This window comes from Nycticebus coucang, chromosome 4 (genome assembly GCF_027406575.1).
Source record: "Nycticebus coucang isolate mNycCou1 chromosome 4, mNycCou1.pri, whole genome shotgun sequence".
Classification (NCBI taxonomy): domain Eukaryota; kingdom Metazoa; phylum Chordata; class Mammalia; order Primates; family Lorisidae; genus Nycticebus; species Nycticebus coucang.
In genome coordinates, this window is record NC_069783.1 from 9786215 (window position 1) to 9810745 (window position 24531).

General features: G+C 36.9%; 1 protein-coding gene across 3 annotated transcripts in view; it reads right to left on the minus strand.

Annotated features, from left to right (window-relative positions):
- Nucleotides 1-24531, minus strand: part of ROCK2 (Rho associated coiled-coil containing protein kinase 2) — a 179648-nt gene that overhangs the window by 65023 nt on the left and 90094 nt on the right. For all 3 annotated transcript variants that reach the window (XM_053587319.1, XM_053587320.1, XM_053587321.1), the window contains exon 4: nucleotides 18596-18733. In XM_053587319.1, coding sequence (XP_053443294.1) covers nucleotides 18596-18733 — 138 coding nt within the window. The remainder of the gene's footprint in view (nucleotides 1-18595; nucleotides 18734-24531) is intronic.

Sequence of the window (24531 nt, forward strand, 5' to 3'; positions counted from 1 at the left end):
ACAGAAAAAGGGAATAAGCACCATGCCGATGGACAGAATGAGTAACTGTCAGCCATATTAACCATACTTGGAATAGGACTAACTCCTTCCTCCCTCTCCCCCATCATCTTGCTTTTGGCAAGGAGCAAGAAAAATTGTTACCTGTACCCAGACTACATTAGAGACATGAAATCAGAGAAATAAGACACCAACCCTGAGTGACCCCCCCAGGAGAAACAGAGAAATCACAACATCAGAAGAAAAGGTATCTGTATATCCCATCAAACAACATGTCGCAACCCTTCTTCAAGCAAGCAATGTAAACAGAAAAGGCTTCCACAGACAGAGGGAAAAGACAGAACAAAATCAAGGGTCAACATACGAAAAAAACCAACATAATGAAATAAAGAAAAAGTAATTCAAGAAATGAAATTAACACTCAAGGAAATGTTTAATAGGATAGCTTTAAATATGTAAAATCAATACTGTCAAAAGTGTAACAGACATAGCATCAATTAAGCAACAGGCTGATATGAATAAGAGATAAAATATAAAGCAAGGTTAGAAAAACTTCAACACTTTCCTAAAAGCAGTCCTACAAAGAGAGAACAGTTTAAAGGAAAAAGGAAATATTTGAACAAAAATTTCTAGGAATGAATAAAGTTAACAATTTAAGATTGAAAACATCTCTAAGTGAAACAGAGGGAAACTTTAGATAGCTAATGCTAAATTTTCATATATCCAAGTGAAAAATCCTATATTTCCCAAAAGATGCCTTATATACAAAAACGTAAAGTAAATCATACTGACAATAAACCTCTCAGTCACATACTGAATGCAAAAGACAACATAACTGTATCTTCAAAGTTTTGAGACGAAATAATTTTGATTCTAGACTATGGTGAGACTAGGAAACAAATGAGATGGCAAAATGAAATTCTAAAAAAATCATTCATGAATATTATTTGACAAAATGAAGAATAAATCTGAGTAAGAGAGTTACGTGAGATATAAGAAAAATAAAAAATCTAGAAAAACTAAATATAATTGCTGACACAAACTACTTTTTAAATAATCAAGCCAAAAATCACAATAAGTTTAAAATGAAAGGCAATGGATACAGGGAAGGAGGAGATGAAAAGGCCTTATAAGGCTAGTTACCAAAACTGAGCCAAAGTATGCATGGTGTGTCTATCAGTGTGTATGTGTTTAACTCTAAATGATTAAAGGAAAGATGTAAATAAACAGAAAGACAACCCCAGGTTCACAGATCAGAAGAGTCAACATTACGAAAAAGGTAATTCTTCCCAAATTGATCAATATATTCAATGCAATGAGTGGATCTTTTCCAGAAATCAGCAAGCGGATCCTGCAATTTATTAGGAAATATGAAGAACCCATATGAGTCAAAACAATACTGAACAAGAACAAAGTAGGACTTGTATCACTACAAAACCACAGTAATCAAGGACAGACATGTAAATCAATGGAACAGAACTGACAGTCCAAAATGAACCCTTGTATCTATGATCAATAAACTGTTTTGACAAAGGTATTGGTGTGGTTTAGTAGGAGAAAAGATAAGCCTTTTTAAGAGATGGTGCTTGAACAATTTGATATTTACAGGCAAAAAAGATGAATATTTTTAGACCCTCTACTTCACATCATAATCAAAAATAACTCAAAATGGATCACAGGCCTAAATTTAACAGTTAAAATTATAAAAACCTTAGAAAAAACAAAGGAAAAAATCTTCATGACCTTGGATTAGGTAAAGACTTCTTAGATATAACATGAAAAACACAACTGACAAAATGAAAAACTGATACACAGTTCTTCATCAAAACTTTTCTGGCTTCCGAAGATACTATCGATAAAATGAAAAGTCAAACCACAGGTTGGGAGGAAATATTTATAAGTGACATATATGATAAAGGACTTATACCTAAAATATATTTAAAAACTCCCACAACTCAATAAGAAGACAAAAACCCAGTTTAAATAAAGGCAAAATGCCGCACCCCCGGCATCAAGCCGTGGCGGGATGGCTCTGTCCGCGTTGTAAAAACTGTGGTAAGGCGGTGAGTGCTCCCCGGAGCGTTGCCCCCGGTCCCCCTGGCCTGCAACAGCAGCGCATAAGTTGCCTAGCATGCCTTTTAGTGAACGTAAGAATTCATGAGGTGCGGCATAAAGGCCTGAATAACCTTTACCCTGAAACCTGTTTGAAACTTGTTTGTTGAGTTGAATGGTTAATTGTTGCTTGAATGTCCTCAGAAACTAAGAATAAACATAATGACTTACTAATCCATGACTTCATCTATACAATGGAGACTAAATGTCTCCAAGGGAACACGTTCCCACCATAAAGGTCAGTTAATTGAAACAATGTATCAAGAGAATGCAGGGATGATAAGTTAAGATGTTCCTACCAGATACCCGCTCCCTCCGGTCTCTTATCTCTACCTTATGTCCCTTTGAAACTGTTTCTTTGAAATAAGTTTTCTATGAAATTGCTTTCTCTATAATTTTGTCACTATACACTTAAAACATATACATAATTCACTATCAATTCACTAACAACATAAAAATCATAATCAAATATAAAAATATAAAAATACAAAATGTGAACAAAGCAGTTTTACAAAGAAAGAAGGTTTAAACATAGATAAAGAGAAGTAAAAGAGTAACTGCTGATAAGCAGCAGTCCTTTGTTCCCCCTTACGGGCAGAAACATTGTCTAAGAAAAGACAGTTGACTACTCCCATCTACAAAACTCGATAAGAACTTTGTAAGCATCAGCAAGTCATAAAAATATCTTTTGTAGTTTGTAAGACATTGTCAAAAATGTATAAATACCATGCCTAAAAATCAGTAAAGTACAACTGCTTTCTTCATCATCCTTGGTGTGTGGCAGTTTGTCATTTTCCTGCGTCGCCCTTTCAATCAACCTGAGCCGTTCTCACCCTGAAAGCCCTCGGACTGAGACTCATTCGACTGGCGGTCCGCGGCAGCTGGCGCTTCGAACAGGGACCTGAAGGACAGGTGATCTTTCTTTTTCTTTCTTTCCTCTCTTTTTCAGATTGAAGGCGACTCTCACCAGGGAGCTGCAGTCCCGCCGGTAAAGGCTGACCGGTTAAGTGTGAGTAATCCGCAGGGCAACATGGGGCATACATTGGGTAAGGAAGAACACATGCTCAGTGTCATGATACAGCGTTTATTAGAAAAAAATGGTTTTCATGTGTCTCTCAAACGGTTAGAGGAGCTTATGCATTTCATAAAGTTGGTAAGTCCTTGGTTTCTGGAGGAAGGTTCTCTCTCTCTCTCCGATTGGAAGAGAGTGGGACGCGAAATGCGGAAATATATGCAAGAACATGGGGAGAAGGTCTTGCCCCCTCAGGCTTTTCCTTTATGGTTACAAGTTAGAGAACTTTTGGCTGACAATACCTTTTTAGAAGCATTTATAAGAGAAACTGACTCGGAGGCTGGTGATCATGAAACTAAGGTGGCACCTATTTGTGATGAGGTTCCCCCCGAGGTTCTTAAAGATCCTGAACCGGTACCAAACACTGAGAGCGTTGTCCCTTCGGCTCCAACACTCAAAGACATTTTACCGCCACTCCCACCGGTTGATAATTCCTCAGACAGTGATGAGTGGGATGTGATCGATGAACTTACTAAATCAGATGAGAGGGACGGAATGAATGATTCTATTCACCCCCGCCGAGCTTATCCGGCAGTTCGCGTCCCAAAGGTCGCATCTAAGACATCCTCACGAGCCCCACTTCCCCGTGTGCCTCCTTGTCTCCCTCCACCGCCCGCGGGCTTTCAAGCGGCGGTGCGAGAAGCCCGTCAGCAGGGAGATTTTACATTTGCTTTCCCGGTGCGCTTTCCCACTGAGGAAAGGGCACCACCCACCTGGGAACCTCTGTCGTTAAAGACGCTTAAAGAACTGCAACAGGCTGTCCGTACATCGGGAGCTTCTGCCCCTTATACTTTACAAATTGTGGAATCAATTAGCAGTCAATGGCTTACCCCGTATGATTGGCAGCAAACGGCCAAAGCCACGCTTTCCCCAGGTGATTATATTTTATGGAGAACAGAATATGAAGATAGATCTAGAGAAAGTATTAATCAGCATGTGGGAAGAAAAGCACAGCCCACACTATCCATGCTTCTAGGAACAGAAGAATTTGCCTCTTTTGAAAATCAAATTAAACTACCCCGACAAATTTTGGAAATAGTCAGCCATAACGCAGTCTCCGCTTGGCGAAAAATACCTCCTCCGGGAACCAAGGGCACAACTTTAGCGGGCATAAAACAGGATATGGAAGAGTCCTATCCTGCCTTTATTTCTCGCCTGGAAGAAGCTATTAATAGAATGCTTCCACCATCAGAGGGCACAGAATTATTACTCAAGCAATTGGCTTGGGAAAATGCAAATACGCTGTGTCAGGACTTAATACGTCCACTCAGGAAAACAGGTACCTTACAAGATTATATTAAAGCATGCATGGATGCCTCACCAGCAATTGTCCAGGGAATGGCGTTTGCTGCAGCTATGTGGGGTCAAAAATTTAGTTCATATGTTAAAGGTGCCTTTGATAGAGACCCCAGTAATACATGTTTTGGGTGTAATCCCCCACATGACTTGCCCACTTGTTATAACTGTGGGAAGCCAGGTCATATACAGAAGGATTGTAAGAAATCCACCGGTGCTAATAATAATAATAATAAGTCCCGTGGATTACCCCCGGGACCATGCCCACGTTGTAAGAAGGGCAGGCACTGGAGAAATGAATGTAAATCTAAATTTCATAAAGATGGAACCCCCTTGTCAGACAAGGGTGCTAACTTTATTGATACCAATCAGACAAAAAACTAGATAAGGGGCGTTCTCCTAGCCCCGACTCCAAGGGAGAGTCTCCTGCTTCTACCGCAGTACGACCTAAGTTAGAGCCCACATCTACTATTAATTGTATACCACCTGAATGGACAATTCATGATCTCCCACGTGGGACTCCTGGCAGTGCAGGTTTAGACCTTGCCAGTTCTAAAGATGTTATCATATCCAAACATGATGGTGTTGTGTTAGTTCCCACAGGAATAAAAGGAAAGTTATTACCAGGTACTGTTGGTGTTATATTGGGACGTAGTTCCAATTACACTAAACATTTTGAAGTTGTTCCAGGAGTAATTGATTCTGACACTGAAAATACAATTAAAGTCATGGTAAAGTCTTTAGTAGAAACTACACAAATTCATAAGGGACAAAGAATTGCTCAGTTATTGTTATTGCCATATATACCACTCCCCACCTGGCATTTACATGATGCCAGGGGAGAGGGTCAATTTGGATTTACTGATCAGGATTGTGTGGCTCTTATACATGATTTATATGATAGACCGATGTTAAAAATGAAAATAGAAGGCAGGCCCATTAAGGGCCTGATGGACACAGGCGCTGATGTAACCTGCATTGCTGCCTCCGACTGGCCGAGATCCTGGCCGGTTCATCGAACTGGGTCTTCTTTAGTTGGTCTCGGTTCTGTTTCTGGTGTCATGCGTAGTACATCTCATTTGTTATGTGAATATAAGGACAAGAAAATTTACTTTCAACCTTATGTGTTACCCTCTCTACCCTATACTTTATGGGGACGAGATCTTTTACATGTCCTAGACATGAAACTAGTCACAGGGGATCAACTGAACGATCAGTGTTTTTCATAGGGGCCACTGCAGAAAACTATGCCTGTAAGATAAAATGGTTAACAGATGTTCCTGTGTGGGTTAGTCAGTGGCCCCTAACAACAGAAAAGTTACAGGCATTACAAATTTTAGTACAAGAACAATTAGATAAAGGTCATTTAGAGGAATCCACTAGTCCATGGAACACTCCTGTGTTTGTCATTAAGAAAAAATCTGGCAAATGGAGACTTTTACAAGATTTAAGAGCAGTAAATGCCATTATGGAAGACATGGGCTCCCTTCAACCTGGGCTTCCGTCTCCTGTAGCAGTACCAGAACAATGGTCACTTATAATTATAGATCTGCAAGACTGCTTTTTTACTATTAATTTACATCCTGAGGATTGTCCTCGTTTTGCTTTCAGTGTTCCTTCTCTAAACTTACAGGAACCGTTTAAAAGATATCAGTGGAAAACTTTACCACAGGGCATGAAAAACAGCCCTACTTTATGTCAAAAATTTGTAGCGGCTGCGTTAGCAGCACTCAGAAAACAATTTCCTAGTGCTTACATAATTCATTATATGGATGATATCTTGCTAGCTCATCCTGAGCTGCCAAAAGTACAGCTAATGCTAGAAAAGGCTATAGAACAATTAACTAAATTTGGCTTAGTCATTGCCCCAGAGAAAATTCAGAGAGATAAACCATTAAGTTATCTGGGACAATGGATTCACTCTGATTATATCACACCTCAAAAGGTTCAAATACGAAGAGATAAATTACAAACTCTTAATGATTATCAAAAATTACTGGGGGAAATAAATTGGATTCGACCTTTTCTAAAAATTACTACAGGAACTCTTAGTCCTTTGTTTGCTATCTTACAGGGGAACTCCAATCCCCGTTCCCCTAGACAATTAACTCCAGAAGCCTTGCAGGCTTTAGAAGTTGTTGAACAAACTTTAACCCAGGCCAGGGTTAAACAACTTAATTATCAAAACCCATGGTCTTTACTCATTTTTTCTACTGAGTATACTCCTACAGCTTGCCTATGGCAGGAAGGTATTTTAGAATGGCTTCATTTACCACATGTTCAGACAAAGATTGTTGCTGACTATCCTTACCTAGTATCTTTATTAATTGATAAAGGAAGAAACAGATCACGGGAATTATTTGGTAAAGATCCTCATGTAATTGTAACTGCTTATAATAAAACTCAAGTAGAACAATTATTTCAAAATAATGATGATTGGGTATTGGCCTTACAAGGCTATGCAGGTCAAATTTTATACCATTATCCTAAACATCCTTTAATTGAATTTACAAAAACAATTTCTCTTATATTTCCTCTTATGTGTTCCAAACAGCCTCTATCTAACGCAATAACCTTATTCACAGATGGTTCCTCCACAGGACGGGCTGTAGTTTTCAGTCCAGGCCTGTCTCCTATTATTAAGGAGGTTACACAAGCCTCTGCCCAACAAACAGAGTTATGGGCTCTAATCTCAGCTTTTAATAACTTCGAACAAAAATTTAACTTGTATACAGACTCAAAGTATATTGCTTCTCTTTTTCCGGCTCTTGAAACTGCTCTTTTAACAGGAACCTCAACTATTTTACCTTTATTAAAGAAACTACAAACTTTAATTCAGCAAAGGAATAATCAATTTTATATTGGTCACATAAGAGGACATACTAATTTACCTGGCCCTTTGGCCCAAGGAAATGCCACTGCAGATTTCTTAACACGTACTATAGTGGCATCAGTGGCCGAAGCTGAAGAAAGCCACGCCTTACATCACCAAAATGCTAACGCATTAAGAAAAATGTTTCAAATTACTAGAGAACAGGCAAGACAAATAGTCTTAAAGTGTAAATCCTGTCCTGTTACTCATCATCCTTTAAAATTTGGTGTTAATCCTCGGGGTTTACGCCCCAACGTATTATGGCAAATGGATGTAACACATGTGTCTAGTTTTGGAAAATTACAATATGTACATGTTACTGTTGATACTTTTTCTCATTTTATCTGTGCTTCTGCAAGATCTGGCGAGGCCTACAAAGATGTTGTACAACACCTGTTTTACTGCTTTCAGCAGCTAGGTGTCCCTCTTCAACTAAAAACAGACAATGCTCCAGCTTATACCTCTCGAGCATTTGAACAATTTTGTATACAGTGGAAAATTGCTCATTCTACGGGGATCCCTTATAATCCTCAGGGTCAGGCGATTGTTGAAAGAACTAATCAAATATTAAAATTACAAATTGAACGCCTACAAAAAGCTCATAAATATTTTTCTCCTCATCATATTTTAACCCATGCTTTATTCGTCCTAAATCACCTTAATGTAAACTCCAATAATTTAACCCCTGCTCTCTCCCATTGGCAGCCACAATCGGCTGCCACCCTTCCTAAAGTTCTTTGGAAAGATTTATTATCGGGCCAATGGAAAGGCCCTGATGTATTGTTAACCTCCGGACGAGGCTATGCTTGCATATTTCCACAGGATGCCGACTCTCCCGTCTGGATTCCAGACCGGCTCATCAAACCTGCTCCTCCAGAGACCCCGGCGCAGAAGACAACGCCTGCGGCGGATGAAGATCCTGTCTGCACAGATGAAGACGACTGTGAAAGTTTCACCGAAACCCTCAAAAATCACATGGACACGGATCCGCACCCTGGTGAAACAAGCTAAACAACTTCTCATATCTCAAAACAACCCTCTAACTCCAACAATGTACTTTATTGCCTTTTTATCATTAATTTCTACTCCTACGGTAGAAACTGCAGCTTATTGGTCTTATGTTCCTAACCCTCCATTGTTACATCCTGTAGGCTGGCTAGATACAGACCCCATAAAAATTCTTTCTAATGATTCAATCCGCTTAGGAGGTTTAACTGACTCAGACTCTAGACATCATGCCGCAGCCTTAATTAACTTTACCGGCAAAGCCGATTCACTACCTATTTGTTTTACTTTAAAAGGCAAAACGCCTCCTTTTTGTTTACCCACAAGTTACAGAGTCTTTTTATCTGATGCTCCTGATCCTCATGATGCCAATAGACGTTATATGTGGGAATATGAAATACAAACTATTGGAAGTCCTGATTATAATGAAACTTGTTTGTCTGTGGACCACTTGCCTCTCCCTAATTGTAAAGAAAAATATAGAGATAAAAATCAATTCTGGGAATCCTCTTTAACAAAAACCCCTACTTAGCTTTCTTGCGGATTCCCAGACGCTGCTAACAAACATTCTCCCATTAATTCTAATACAATTATCTGGGATTATTCTCCTACTTCCTGCTATGATCATAACAAATATTTATCTAATCAATTGGATAAATATCATAAGTATCAATGGTCTGGTTCCCCTCAGCCAATACGGAGGTGGTTCACACCTGGTTTAGTTGAGCCCATATGGGTGGCTCAATACAACAATAGAACTCAAATACATTATGACTTGTTTAGACTTATTGCTGCTTCTAACTTAATCTTAGAAAAGAAACCTAATATGCCTAAACCTAATCCAATATTAATAAGAACTTGTGTTGGATATCCATATGCTCTACTTTTAGCTCCAAATAAGTATCTAACTATTACACAATCTAAAAATTCTTATCATATTTCTTGTACCGCTTGTAAAGTTACAAATTGTCTTACTTCTACTGATTTATTCAATGAACGCTTGTTTAATTCTGTTTTAATTGTTAAAAGACCCTCTTATGTACTATTACCTGTTGATTTACAAGATGATCCTTGGTATGATAATTCTGCTTTACAAGTTTTACATACTGTTAATCAGTTAATTCGACCTAAGAGGTTTGTAGCTGCTTTAATTCTCGGTATTTTAGCTTTAATTTCTATAGTCACAACATTTGCGGTAGCCACTACTGCTTTGGTTCAAGAAGTTCACACAGCTCACTTTGTTAATTCTCTCAGCAGCAACATAACTCTAGCTTTAATGACTCAAGCCAGCATAGATAATAAACTTGAAGCAAAACTTAACATCCTAGAAGAAGTAGTTTTAGCCTTAGGACAAGATATAAAGTTTATACAACATAAACTTCAAACCAGATGTCATTCTGCCTTTCCTGCTATTTGTGTAACTCCTTTACCTTATAATATGTCCACTTCCTGGGACAAAACTAAAGCTCATCTACAGGGTGTCTGGAAGGACAATGATATTACACATGATTTACATACTCTTCAAAAAGATATCACTGCCATCAGTGAAGCTCATTTACCTAGCACTTCTCTTGATTCACTGGCTCAATCCCTCTCTGACAATCTTAAATCTTTAAATCCTGTGTCCTGGATTCAGTACATTGTGTTTATTGTCATTATTGGATGCTTGATATTCTGTGTTGTTTTACTGTTACCTTGTCTCCTTCGTTGTGTCTTTTCCTCCTTAAAGGCTGTTCGCCAAGACCTCTTTGAGCTACGTTTCATTAACAAAAAAGGGGGAAATGCCGCACCCCCGGCATCAAGCCGTGGCGGGATGGCTCTGTCCGCGTTGTAAAAACTGTGGTAAGGCGGTGAGTGCTCCCCGGAGCGTTGCCCCCGGTCCCCCTGGCCTGCAACAGCAGCGCATAAGTTGCCTAGCATGCCTTTTAGTGAACGTAAGAATTCATGAGGTGCGGCATAAAGGCCTGAATAACCTTTACCCTGAAACCTGTTTGAAACTTGTTTGTTGAGTTGAATGGTTAATTGTTGCTTGAATGTCCTCAGAAACTAAGAATAAACATAATGACTTACTAATCCATGACTTCATCTATACAATGGAGACTAAATGTCTCCAAGGGAACACGTTCCCACCATAAAGGTCAGTTAATTGAAACAATGTATCAAGAGAATGCAGGGATGATAAGTTAAGATGTTCCTACCAGATACCCGCTCCCTCCGGTCTCTTATCTCTACCTTATGTCCCTTTGAAACTGTTTCTTTGAAATAAGTTTTCTATGAAATTGCTTTCTCTATAATTTTGTCACTATACACTTAAAACATATACATAATTCACTATCAATTCACTAACAACATAAAAATCATAATCAAATATAAAAATATAAAAATACAAAATGTGAACAAAGCAGTTTTACAAAGAAAGAAGGTTTAAACATAGATAAAGAGAAGTAAAAGAGTAACTGCTGATAAGCAGCAGTCCTTTGTTCCCCCTTACGGGCAGAAACATTGTCTAAGAAAAGACAGTTGACTACTCCCATCTACAAAACTCGATAAGAACTTTGTAAGCATCAGCAAGTCATAAAAATATCTTTTGTAGTTTGTAAGACATTGTCAAAAATGTATAAATACCATGCCTAAAAATCAGTAAAGTACAACTGCTTTCTTCATCATCCTTGGTGTGTGGCAGTTTGTCATTTTCCTGCGTCGCCCTTTCAATCAACCTGAGCCGTTCTCACCCTGAAAGCCCTCGGACTGAGACTCATTCGACTGGCGGTCCGCGGCAGCAAAAGACACAAATAGACGTTTTGTCAAAAAAAGATAGCACATGAATAGATGCCCCACAATCATTTAGTCCTTACGGAAGTGAGAATAAAAACCACAGTGAGGTACCACTTCACACACATCAGAACAGCTATACTAAAAAAGACAAAATATCAAGTGTTTATGAGAATGCAAACTGATACACCCACTTTGGAAAACACTTTGGTAATTTCTTCCAAAGTAAATAAATTTACCATGCAATCAAGAATTCCACTCCTATGTAACTACCTAAAAGAAATGGAATATGTATATTTACCAAAGATTTACATGCAAAAGTTCATAGCAGCATTATTTGTAACAACCAAAAGTGGAAACAATTTGCTGGGGTCCAACCTGTTGGTCTATGTAGAGTGCAGCAGGTTTGAGTACTTTCTGCAGAACAGGGCTTGTAGTGGCAAATTTCCTCAATGTTTGCTTGTCAATAAAAGATTTTATTTCTCCATCAAATGTGAAAGTTTGTTTTGCTAGATACAGAATCCTAGACTGGCAGTTGTTTTGTCTGATAAGATTGAAGGCAGGAGGCTATTCTCTTCTAGCTTGTAAAGTTCCCAGTGAGATACCAGCTGTTAACCTGATGGACACCCAACAAAGTAAAGACAACTGGAAACTAAAGGACAAAGCCTCACTACTTTGTCTCTAATTACTGTTAGATATGAGAATTCCATTGTTCCCTAATTAAAGCAGAACTCAATTTCAACAGAAACACTGATCCGCAGACAAAGTTATGGAAACTAAACAATCTATTGCTGGGTCAAGGAGGAGATAAAGATGTAAATCTATAAATAGATTCCTTGAACAAAATGACAATGAGACCACAAGCTACCCAAACCTGTGAGATACTGACTCGCCTGAGCAACAGTGAGACCCTGACTCATGAAAAAAATGGAAAAACCTAGCCGGGCGCCATGGCAAGCGCCTGTAATCCCAGCGGCTTCTGGAGGCTGAGGCAGCGGGGTGCCCGTAGCCCGAGTCTGAGCTACCACGCCCATTGCACTCTGCTCAGGGACATAGGGTGGGACCTTGTCTCAACAACAATAATAACAAAAAAGTAGTCCGGAGAGGAAAATTCATTGCCTTCAACGCCCACATCCAAGGATCAGAAAAGCGCAAATCAACAATGTAACACTGTAGAATCTATTCCAAAACATTGAGAAGGAAGGAACCCTCTCCAGCTCCTCTCAATAGATGGAGAAAAAGCATCTGACAAAATTCAACGCCATGTTTTGATAGGAAGACTTAAGAAATTTGGCATAGATGGTACATTCCTAAAATTGATAGAAGCCATCTATAAGAAACTCACAGCCAACATCATATTGAACATGGAAAAACCCAAAGTATTTCAGACAGGCACCAGACAAGGTTGTCTACTATCACCACTACTATTCAGCATAGAACTAGAAGTCCTAGCCAAAGCAATCAGGCAAGAGAAGGACATCAAGGAGATCCAAACGCAGACAGAGGATGGCAAACTCTTGTCTTCACAGATCACATGATCTAGAATATCCCCAAAATCAACTAAGAGATTCTTGGAACTGACAAAAAAATACAGCAATATCTCAGGATATAAAATTAATGTACACAATTCAGTAGCTTTCTTACACACCAACAACAATCAAGGCAAGAATCAAATCAAAGACCACCATACCCTTCACTACAGCATCAAAGAAAATGAAATATCCTGGAACATACTTAACAAAGGATATGAAGGACCTCTACAGAAAAAAATGACAAAACTTTGAGAAAAGAAACTGCAAAGGATGTCAACCAATGGAAGAATATACCATGCTCATGCATCAGAAGGAACATTGTTAAAGACATTGTTAAAATGTCTATACTACCTAAAGTGATCCACAGATTCAATGCAATTCCCATTAAATGATTAGTATCATACTTTACAGATCTGGAAAATACAGTTCTGTGATTCACATGGAATCAGAAAAAAACCCAAATGGCCAACACAATTCTACAAAACAAGAACAAACCTGGAGGCATCATGTTACCAGACTTCAGACCATACTTTAAGTCTACAGTGATCAAAACATCTTGGTAGTGGTATAAAAACAGACAAAGACCTATGAAATGGAATGGAGATCCAGAGAAAAAACCAGCCTCATACTGCCATCTCATCTTTGACAAAGCAAACAAAAGCATACAATTGGAAAAAGATACCCTAATCCAATAAATGGTGCTGGGAGAACTGGTCAGTCCCATGTAAAAAACTGAAACTGGATTTGTACCTCTCACCACTTACAAAATTAATTCATGATGGATAAAAGATTTAAATCTAAGACACAAAACTATAAAAACCCTAGAAGAAACTGTGGGAAAATTCTTAATCTTACTGGCCTAGGGAAAGAATTCATGAAGACCCCACTAGCAAATACAGCTACAACAAAAATAAATAAATGGGTCTGGTCAAGTTAAAGAGTTTCTGCACAGCAAAGGACACGATCAAAAGAAAAGAAAAGAGAAAAGACAACCTATAGCATGGGAGAGATACTTGCAGCTACCCCTCTGACAAAAAGCTGATAACTAGAACGTGCAAAGAACTCTAGCAACTTAACAGGAAAAAAAAAAAATCAAGTAACTCCATTAAAAAGTGGGCAAGAAATCTAAACAGGTCCTTTTTTCAAGAAGATAGCCTATGCTCACCATCTCTAATCATGAGAGAAATGCAAATTGAAACCACACTGAGATATCATCTAACTGCAGAGAAAATGGGGTTAAAAAAGACATCTTCTTAAAAACAGATTTTTACTCTAAAATATGCTTGAAAAACTCTCAATGCAATGACTCCTTGTCCAAATTCTTTTTGGGGGCCAGATTTGAAACCAATTTAACTGAATTTAGTACGTTTATCTGAGAGAGGTGATGGTGATAATCTCAGTCAAAACAGCTAAGGCCTCTAGGTATGCTGATTAGGAGAGATTTGGGGCCATAATAAACTACAAGAAAAGCATTTTAGAGAGAAAGAGAACTGAACCAACTTTCATGAAATAATACTACGTACAGCATGTGATATTTTATAATCACAGTCCTTTTCATGTTTGGTTGCTGTCATGCTGGTTGTTATGCACTAAGATGGTTTCATGGTCAGTCCCCCTCCAGTGGGTCATAACCAGCTGGTTAAAAAATGTTGACTTGTTGGCCGGGCACAGTGCCTCACGCCTGTAATCCTAGCACTCTGGGAGGCTGAAGTGGGTGCACTGCTTGAGCTCAAGAGTTCAAGACAGCCTGAACAAGAGCAAGACCCCATGCCTTAAAAAAAAAAAAAAAAATAGCCGGGCATTGTGGTGGGCACCCATAGTCCCAGCTACTTGGGAGGCTAAGGCAAGAGGATCACTTGCACCTAAGAGTTTGAGGTTGCTGTGAACTATGACGACATGGCCCTCTACCCAGGGCTACAAGGTGAGACTCTGTCTCAAAAAAAAAAAGGTGACTTGTAAATCTCTTTACTTTGGCCATAAATAAAGCATATAATCCTTCCGCTGTGGGAGGATTATAAAAAAAATAAAAATCCTTCCAATTTTTTAAATTTTTAAATACTTACAATATCTAGCATTTGCTAAAAATACAGTAAAAAAAAATCAATTCTACAGAGAAAATGTAAAAGATCCTTTTTTAACATAGCAATCTGGCATTGTATGTCAAAATGTCAGACAGGCATCCCATCTCACCTACCAACACCAGTGCTAGAAATCTGTTCTTTTTTTTTTAAGAGACAGAGTTTTACTTTGTTGCCCTCGGTAAAGTGCCATGGCATCACAGCTCACAGCAACCTCCAGCTCTTGAGCTTGGGTGATTCTCTTGCCTCAGCCTCCTGAGTAGCTGGGACTACAGGTGCTCGCCACAAGGCCCAGCTCTTTTTTTTGTTGTTGCAGTTTGGCCGGGTCTGGGTTTGAATCTGCTACCCTCCATATAAGGGGCCAGCGCCCTACTCACTGAGCCACAGGCACCACCCCTAGGAATCTGTACTAAAGAAAAACTCACACATGTTCAAAACATGACCTGGCAAGCACAGTTAATTCTATGTCAAGGGCAGCAAATGTACTAGATAGGAATGGAATACCCGGTTATATATCAGATAGCAAAAAAGCCATCAAAGACTACTAAGGCTATGTCAAAATGTCTCAGGAGCCAATATGATGAATATGATCCCACTGGTCACATGTGTCACAATTTGAGAATCAGTAAGATGTTCACCGAAACACATAAAATAGGCTTTAAGTTCATGAGTTCTAACTAACATTTCCTCCAAATTGGTCACCATTAGAAGATAAAAGGCAACTATTTCCTATTTTGAAAACTGGTAAATACAAGGAAAGAATAAAGCATTTATCCTGTCCTTCTGATGTGAAAACTGTACTACTGGATAACTAATTAGTGAACAGGGAGTTTTTATATAGAAGTATTCCAATCACTATAATCAGGGAAGAATGACTGAACTGGAACATTATCATTTTATAATCCTTAATAGATTAACCTACAAAACATTAAGCACAAATAGCTAATAATGTTAAAAGATAACCAAACATTAGTTTCTTCACAGAAGAACAAAACACTGCCTATGAGGTAGTCCAGCACCACCACCCCCAATCAAACCTGAATTTGATCAAGCCTCTGTATCTACTATATCTAACTACCAATTTACCAAAATACAAATGAGAGAGAAACAAATTAAATTATACCACAGTACAAAACCCGCAAAACCCAGATTTCTTCAACCTGGGAACAAATGAAATTCAAAGGGGGAAACTCTAGGTTGAGAGATTGAAAAGAAATACTTAAACTTTAATTTTTTAAATGCCAAAACTAAAGTGTTTAGTGGTACAAATTTGGGTGACAAAACTACAAAAGAAAGCAAGAAAAGGTTTTATCATAAAACAGCAAACTGCATATACAGATGGCTTAAAAAAGTACTATCAGCAAAAGAATAAAAGTTTTTAAAATATGCCAGTATTAATCTATTGAACTTAAAATCAGACTACAAATATTTCTAAGATGTATATCATAGCATAATTTATATAACAAAAATGAAAAGAGCTATTTCCAAAAATAGTATGATAACAAATTACAAGGACATTCATATAATTAAATAAAGAACGGTCATTAAAAAATAAAAGCTGAGATTTGGAAAAGCAAAATAGTCCATTGAAATCACTATAGACAGGCATACCTTGTAACTTATTAATTTCACTGCAAGGTAAATCCCTAAAAGAAATGTGCAAATATATGTACCAAAATCCATATGAAAGAATATTCATGGCGATATTATTCATACTAGCCAAAAAGGAGAAACAACACAAATGTCTATTAAATAATGAATGAATAAAATGTGGCATATCCATATATAACAGAATATTATTCAACTATAATGCTACAGGATGCATGAATGTTGAAAACAGTAAGCCAGGTGAAAGATGTCACAAAAGACATGCGTACACATTGTACAATCTCATTTGTAAGAAATGTTCAGAACAAGCAAAACCATAAGAGATAAAAAGTAGAACAGGAGTTGATAGGGACTGAGGTCAAGGAAGATTGGGGAATAACTACTAATTGACTCAGAGTTTCTTCTAGAAAGGATAAAAATGTTCTACAATTAGGTGGTGATGGCTGCACAACTGTGAATATATTTTAAATCCCTGAACAATAAAACAAACAATATATAAAAACAAGCTGGTCACTTTGATAAGTTTTTCTTAAAAGTTAAACATTTCATACATATAAATGTAATGGCACATGGTATGTCCTTTACCAAACAGATGAACATATGAAGGCCACAACTATAATCTGAGTCACTTTTTTCAACTATACTATGTTTCACTGCTGATTTGCTTCCTCAGATCCATTATTTCAATTACCTCAATAATCAACAGATCCTCTCTATCTGAATTAACACTTGATTAAAGCCTACTTAGCAGACTTAAATAAAGATCAAAAGATACAACATATCATTTATAAAATGATTAACTAGAAATGGCAATGAATCTGCTACTATGAAAGCAATTTTAGAACTAAAAGTAGAACAAATACTTTTATTAACATCATTCTTAAATCAAGTAAATTATCACGGTACATAATTTGCCACAAAAAATTTTAGTTTTAGCTGCACATAACAGAATTTCTATTCACTGTCTATAGAAAAAAGATAAAAGGGGTGGGAAGTGATTCTCAAACTTATAAAAAAGCAATTGTAATGAGTTGGGGTTTTTTTTGTTTTTTTTGTAGTTTTTGGCCGGGGCTGGGTTTGAATCTGCCACCTCTGGCACAGGGGCCCAGTACCCTATTCCTTTGAGCCACAGATACCACCCTGTAATGAGTTTTAAATGGCATGGCCATCAAGGTGGCAAATTTTTGTCTCTAAATTGCCTTTTACCATCTAGGTTATCAAATTCCTGGATCATTTAAGCTCTTTGAACAAGCACTGAGCATACACCTTATCTTACTTATGATACTTATTCAAAAGGTTGCTGTGAACTATGATACCACGTCACCCTTGTCACCAAGGGCAACAAACTGAAACTCTGTCTCAGAAAAATAAAATACATAGAAGTACAAAAAAATCTTTTAGAGAAGTGAAGCTGGTGAAGGATATAATAGAAAAGGTGGCAAAACAGAATCGTAAATTCCTTAACCCACCATTAAGTAAAGAGGTGGAATACCAGCTTACATTACAGGTAACATATAAGTATTTTTTTTTTTTTTTTTTGTAGAGACAGAATCTCACTTTATGGCCCTCAGTAGAGTGCTGTGGCCTCACACAGCTCACAGCAACCTCCAACTCCTGGGCTTAAGCGATTCTCTTGCCTCAGCCTCCCGAGTAGCTGGGACTACAGGCGCCTGCCACAACGCCCGGCTATTTTTTGGTTGCAGTTTTGGCCGGGGCCGGGTTTGAACCCGCCACCCTCGGTATATGGGGCCGGCGCCTTACCGACTGAGCCACAGGCGCCGCCCAACATATAAGTATTGTAGGAGAATTTTCAAAATATTTGTTATGGATTACTTTTAAAGATAGGCCGATTAATGTAATATAAACTTCTAACTAATATTAATATGTATGTATCCTTAAACGGGTCAATGTATTTCCTATGTTTCCACCATGTAAATCACAAAGGGTAGATAGGGAATAATGGCATACTGATAATCAAGCCAATTCTTTATTAAAAAAAAAAAAAATCAAAGAAGAAAAAATTGCAAGTAATACTTGCTTCCAAATGCAATTTAAGTAATTATTATATATTTATCTAGATGGACATACCGTTTAGGAATATTAAACAAGTGTACTGAATCATATCTTACTAAAAATAACTGCATTGTTACCATGTGAATGAAGTGTAGAACTTGTAGCACACAAAATCAACTGTTACAAATAAAGCACTTAACAAAAAAGGAAATAAACTTACAGAAGTTAGTATGCTTACCTGAACTACCCAGGGACTGTTGGCAAAGGCCATAATATCTCTTTCTTCCCAGAAAAAAGCAGAATCTGATCTTTTTATCATTTCAAACTTACTAAGAAGCTTCATAGCATAAACCTTCTGTGATGCCTTATGACGAACCTGTTAATTTTTTAAAACACAAAAATTATTAATATTTTAGTTTTATGAGAAAGGTCATACTAGAATGCTATTATCAAAGACTTCAACTGCAAAACAAAATGATCCTTAGCTAGCTAATAAAAAGTAAAAGCAATACATTTTTAATGAAAGAAACAAAAAAAATTTTAAGGAAAAAACTAGTAATAATGCTGTTATTTGATTAGTTAGTTCTATCTTCCCCCATTAGACTGTGTAAATTCCATAAAGGCAAGGAGAATATCTATTTTTGCCTACATTTTTAATTCCCACAACATAGCAAACTGTCTGCCAGAGATAATAAATAATGATAATAGTTAATATTTATTGGATAATAGTAAATAATAACTGCTAATATTTATTCTTGAGTACCTAATAGAATGTCTAATACTAAAACTCCTAATCTTCAACCTCAATGTATTCTTCCCAGTCTTCCCCATTTCAGTAAATGGAAGCTTCATCCTTCTAGTTGCTTTGGGCAAAAATCCTACAGCATTTCTTTTTCTTTCAAACAACTTATCAAATTTATCAGCAAATCATGCCAGCTGTACCTTCAAGTAGTTTCAGAACCCAATAATTTCTAACTACCTCCACCCTGGTCCAACAGCTTTTATTTCAATTATCGGCAATACCCTCCATTAGTTTTTCCCACCATCAGTTTCACCTACCCACAGTCTAGGGATCCTTCTAAAACCATTTTCTGTACCTCCTCTACTTAAAACCCTCCAAAGGCTTTGCATGTGATCTCTGCATGTGCTGCTCCCTTTGTCTACAATCACTGCCTCTAGCTGGGCTCAATCTCTCACTTCCTTAAAATCCCTATTCAAATGTTGCCTTCTCAGCGAGGACTACTCGGGTGGAGCTAACCTTTCAACTTACAACCTTCAACTCCTTGCTGTGCTCTGCTGCCAGCACACTCCCCATTCCACTCTTCATGCTTCTGCTCCACTGCACTTTCATCACCTCTCAGCATTAGAATTTAAAACCATCGATTCACGAATGGATTAATAAATTGTGGTATGTGTACACCATGGAATATTATGCAGCGTTAAAGAAAGATGGAGACTTTACCTTTTTCATGTTTATATGGATGGAGCTGGAACATATTCTTCTTAGTGAAGTATCTCAAGAATGGGAAAAAAGTATCCAATGTACTCAGCCCTACTATGAAACTAATTTATGAAAGCTATAACCCAACTATAACCTAAGAATATGGGGAAGGGGGAGAGGGAAGGGAGGGGAGGGGGGAGGATGGGCGGAGGGAGGGTGATTGGTGGGATTACACCTGCAGTGCATCTTACAAGGGTACACATGAAACTTAGTAAATGTAGAGTATAAATGTCTTAACACAATAACTAAGAAAATGCCAGGAAGGCTATGTTAACCAGTGTGATGAAAATGTGTCAAACGGTCTATAAAACCAGTGTATGGTGCCCCATGATTGCATTAATGTACACAGCTATGATTTAACAATAAAAAAAAGTAAAAAAAAGAATTTAAACCCAATGAAGGTAAGAATTGTTCACTGCTTAATCCCCACTGTCTAGGATAATGCTTGATACATAACTAAGTTTCAATAAATATTTGCTGAAAAAATGAATTTACTGAGTACTTAACATGTGTCAGGTACTGTGTGTTTTGACACATGTATTAATATACTTAACCTTATTAATAGTCCCAATGACATATAATTTCTCCCATGTTACAAAAGGGAAATTTGAAGCACAAAGTTAAATTGCCTGAGGACTATATAGATAATGATTTTAAAGTAGTCTGCATCCAGAATCTGTACTATTTATACATGTGTATACCCACAAATAGGAATTTCCCAAAATAGAGCCAGATTGTATCTGTCAACCTAGTATCTACCTGATTTGTGCTGCTTTTCACAAGTATGCCAGCTTTTGTGTAACAGATCCTATGGAGACCCTACTCAGTGTTGGAGGAAAGAAGGTAAGATGAAGTCAAGCTCCTGACCATCACCTACATGGCTGTCAATAATCTAGCCAATGCTCACAATACCAATTTCAATCTCATCACTTTCTTCTCCTTTTGTTCATACTTCAAGGACACTTAACTTCTTTCTGTTCCTCTAATATAACAAAACTTTCCTCAGGATCTTTACAGGTACTAAGAAAGTATCAAAGAACCCATCATAGTCCCCCCCTTACTTATCTTCCTCCTAGTAAACACCATACTTTGTAATTTTTTGATGTTGTTTCTTTGTATTCATTGTTTCCCATGTTAGAATGTAAACTCAACAATGGTCGGGGTTATTCATGGCTATTTTGTTCTCCATTATATTCTTAGTACCAAGTGTAATTCACAGTAAAGGACACTATCTAAATCTCACTAAAATTTGACAAATAAATTAATAGCTGATAAATTTTTACTTGACAACTGACTAAACTATAAATTTCCAGTTTTAAAACAGATTCGGCAGATTTCTTGTTATCTTTTGTCAAATACTATCCATGTCTAGAATCAATATTTACATTGATGAAAATAAGGTAAACCAAAGATATGTTCATGTCTTTCCCAGAGATGAAGAAGAAACATTTTACAAATCAGATACGATATAAAACACGATCAAATTTTAGAAAATCATAAAATATTGTAATTCTTCATAAAGTTTTTCCCCAATAAAAATCAGGTAAGAAGTTGTATTTATTCAGTGTGTATCAACAAGTCACTAGTAGAAAACACAGAAAAGTCCTAAGATGAGACGATATTTATAAATACAAATATTTATCACTAATAATCATGCATTTTTGGTTATGAAGTATAAACAACCATCAAAATGGCAAAATACATGAAGCAAGTGTTTTCTGGTATTGTAAAATATGCGGTATGTAGCTGTAATTCCCGAGAGAAGAGAAACTTACCAAGTCAACCCCCTTTAATTGCCCAGAAACTCTGATTAAAGTCATTATCCCAACCAGTGCACAGCAAGTGACTGTCTAAGCAAAGCACAGTGGTCCTGTGGAGTTGAGGAGGCACAGATCAGAGTTCAAGACAAATAAGGCAGCTAAATTATGCTGGGCAGGAAACTGGAAAGTAAGGTACTACATGGAGGAATGTCCCTAGAAATCACGTCTGAGTATTTGGCTAAAGGCTGGTTTACCTAGAGAGACAATACTTCAGGTTTACTAGAGAGTAACTGCTATGGGGTGGACAGAAGAACAAAAATACTAGAGATGAAGCAGCATTTGAAGAACAAGAATTCCAGTCTTTAAGCAGAAGTGGAGAAACTTTATCAATTTCCTGGGCATCCAACTGACACACATTAGTAATATAAGAAAGAACCAAGCTCTAAGACCTGCTCTAGCACTACCTAACAAAGCCTAAAACCAAACCCTAAAGATCAAAGGTAGAAGAGATTTAAAGCAATGTAGGTTGATCCCACCAAGTTAAGTGAACTTGGTAAACATCTTGATCTTTCCACACATATCTTCACAGTATAAAATTAAGTCTCATAAAAAAAAAAAATTAAGTCTCATGAGTTAAGGATTACCAGCAAGTAACTGGACAGCGTATTCAAACAAAACTCAATGGTACTCAAAGAAAAATAACAAATTCCAGAGTTTCTACCCACCACAAGGTACAATATACTATAATTTAAAAATTACTGAATAGGCAAAAAGGAAACTGTGACTCATCATCAAGAAAAAACATTGGGCGGTGCCTGTGGCTCGAAGAACTAGGGCACCAGCCCCATATACCAGGGGTGGCAGGTTCAAGCACGGCCCTGGCCAAAAACTACAAAAAAAAAAAAGAAAAAATATCAACAGAAAATGGTCCTGAAAGATGTTAGATTTAGTTAACAAATACCTTAAAATAATTCTTATAAATATATTCAAAGAAATAAAGGAAAATATGTTAAAGAAACAAAAGGAAATACAATGAGTAAAGAAGTATCAACAGAAAATCAGAAGCTACAAAAAACCAAATGGAATGGCTCAGTGCCCACAGCTCACTGATTAGGATGCCAGCCACATGCACCAGGACTGGTGGGTTTGAAGCTGGCCGGGCCTGCTAAATAACAATGACAACAACAACAATAACAACCAAAAAAAAAAAATAGCCGGGTGTTGTGGCGGGTGCCTGTAGCCCCAACTACTTGGGAGACTGAGATAAGAGAATCACATAAGCCCAAGAGTTTGAGGTTGCTGTGAGCTGTGACACCACAGCACGCTACCGAGGGCAACAAAGTGATACTCAAAAATAATAATAATAATAATAATAATAATAATAATTAAAACCAATGGAAACTCTGTAATTGAAAAATACAACAAAATGAAATGGAAAAATCACCATTAGGGCATACATAACGGAGAAGGGGGGTAGAAAGGAAGTCATTGACCCTGAACACAAATAAATATGAGCAAAAAAGACAAAAACAAATGAGCAAAAATGAATAGAGACTTAGAGGCCAAGACAAGTATAAACAGTCTAAAATATGTATAAATACAAATTGATTAAATATTCTAATTAATAAACAGACATTATCAAAATTGATTAAAAGGCAAGACCTAAACTTATATATAGTTTAAATATAAAAGATCAAATGAGTTGAAAACAAATGGATGAAAAAGATATACTATGCAAACAGCAAGGAAAAGAAAGTTGGCATAGCAATATAAAGCAGGCTTCAAGGTCAAAAGTATTACAAGAAATAAAAAGGGTAATTGGTATAAAAGTAGTAATTCATCAAGGAGGCACGAATATATATACATCTTTAATTAATGAGCTTTCAAATTTATAAAACAGAAAAAGAAATTGACAAATCCACAATTTCAGCTGCATATTTTAACAACCCTATCTCACTACTTGATAAAACAAGTACATAAAATGTCAGTATGGCTATAAAGAAAATACAGTACAGAATGACGACTAGCCAATTTATAATTACAAAGATTATTATATAATAGGTTAAATCATTTCTCATTTTAAGATATTCTGAATTTGAAGTCTGAGGTATTTTGATACACTGTAACTCCAGAAAAAAGGATTGTCAATGCAAAGCACCAAATAAGTGATAAAAATCATAGTTTATATCCTTCTTCTTTATTAAATTAGCAAGTTGGAATAATAATTACTTTGCTTCTATAGCAGTGTTAGAAAGCTTACAGAATGCTAAAAATAAACACACAGAAAAGCAATATAAAAACAGAGTGGGGAATTAGGGGATGATCCTAGACTAAAAGCTAGAAATCTTTTCCACAGCAGACAGACCACATTTTTAATTGATTTGCATTGAATTAGCAGATTACATCAACACAAATGATCATTCAAGCAATGTTAAATATAGTTTAAAATATGTTAACAATGTCGTTAAAAAGAAGTTGCTATGTATATAGCAACTCTTCCATATATATTTAGACCACTTTTCAAACCTTTGCTTACTCTAAGAGCAAATCAAATTTTGAGTATTTCCTAACTCCATTAGAAAAAGCAATCCATACAACATTAAGAGTCAATTACTTTACACAATCTTATTATTTCTGCTTGGCTCAGAACATAAGAACATTTTAAGAATTCTGCTATAAAGCTATGAAAAGACCCTAAAAGATATTTGTCAACTGGTAGACAAATAACTAAATATTTATTTAAATATTTAAACCAGCAACATTTATATGAGATAACTAAATGAAAAAAAAAACCTAGAAGAAAAAAGACATTCATTTAAATGAATAAAAAGTTACACAAGATATGCCTAAAATGATTTTTGAACGTGAGAAAAGTATTTATTGACTTCACTTTTGGTGATTCTTCGTGTAAAA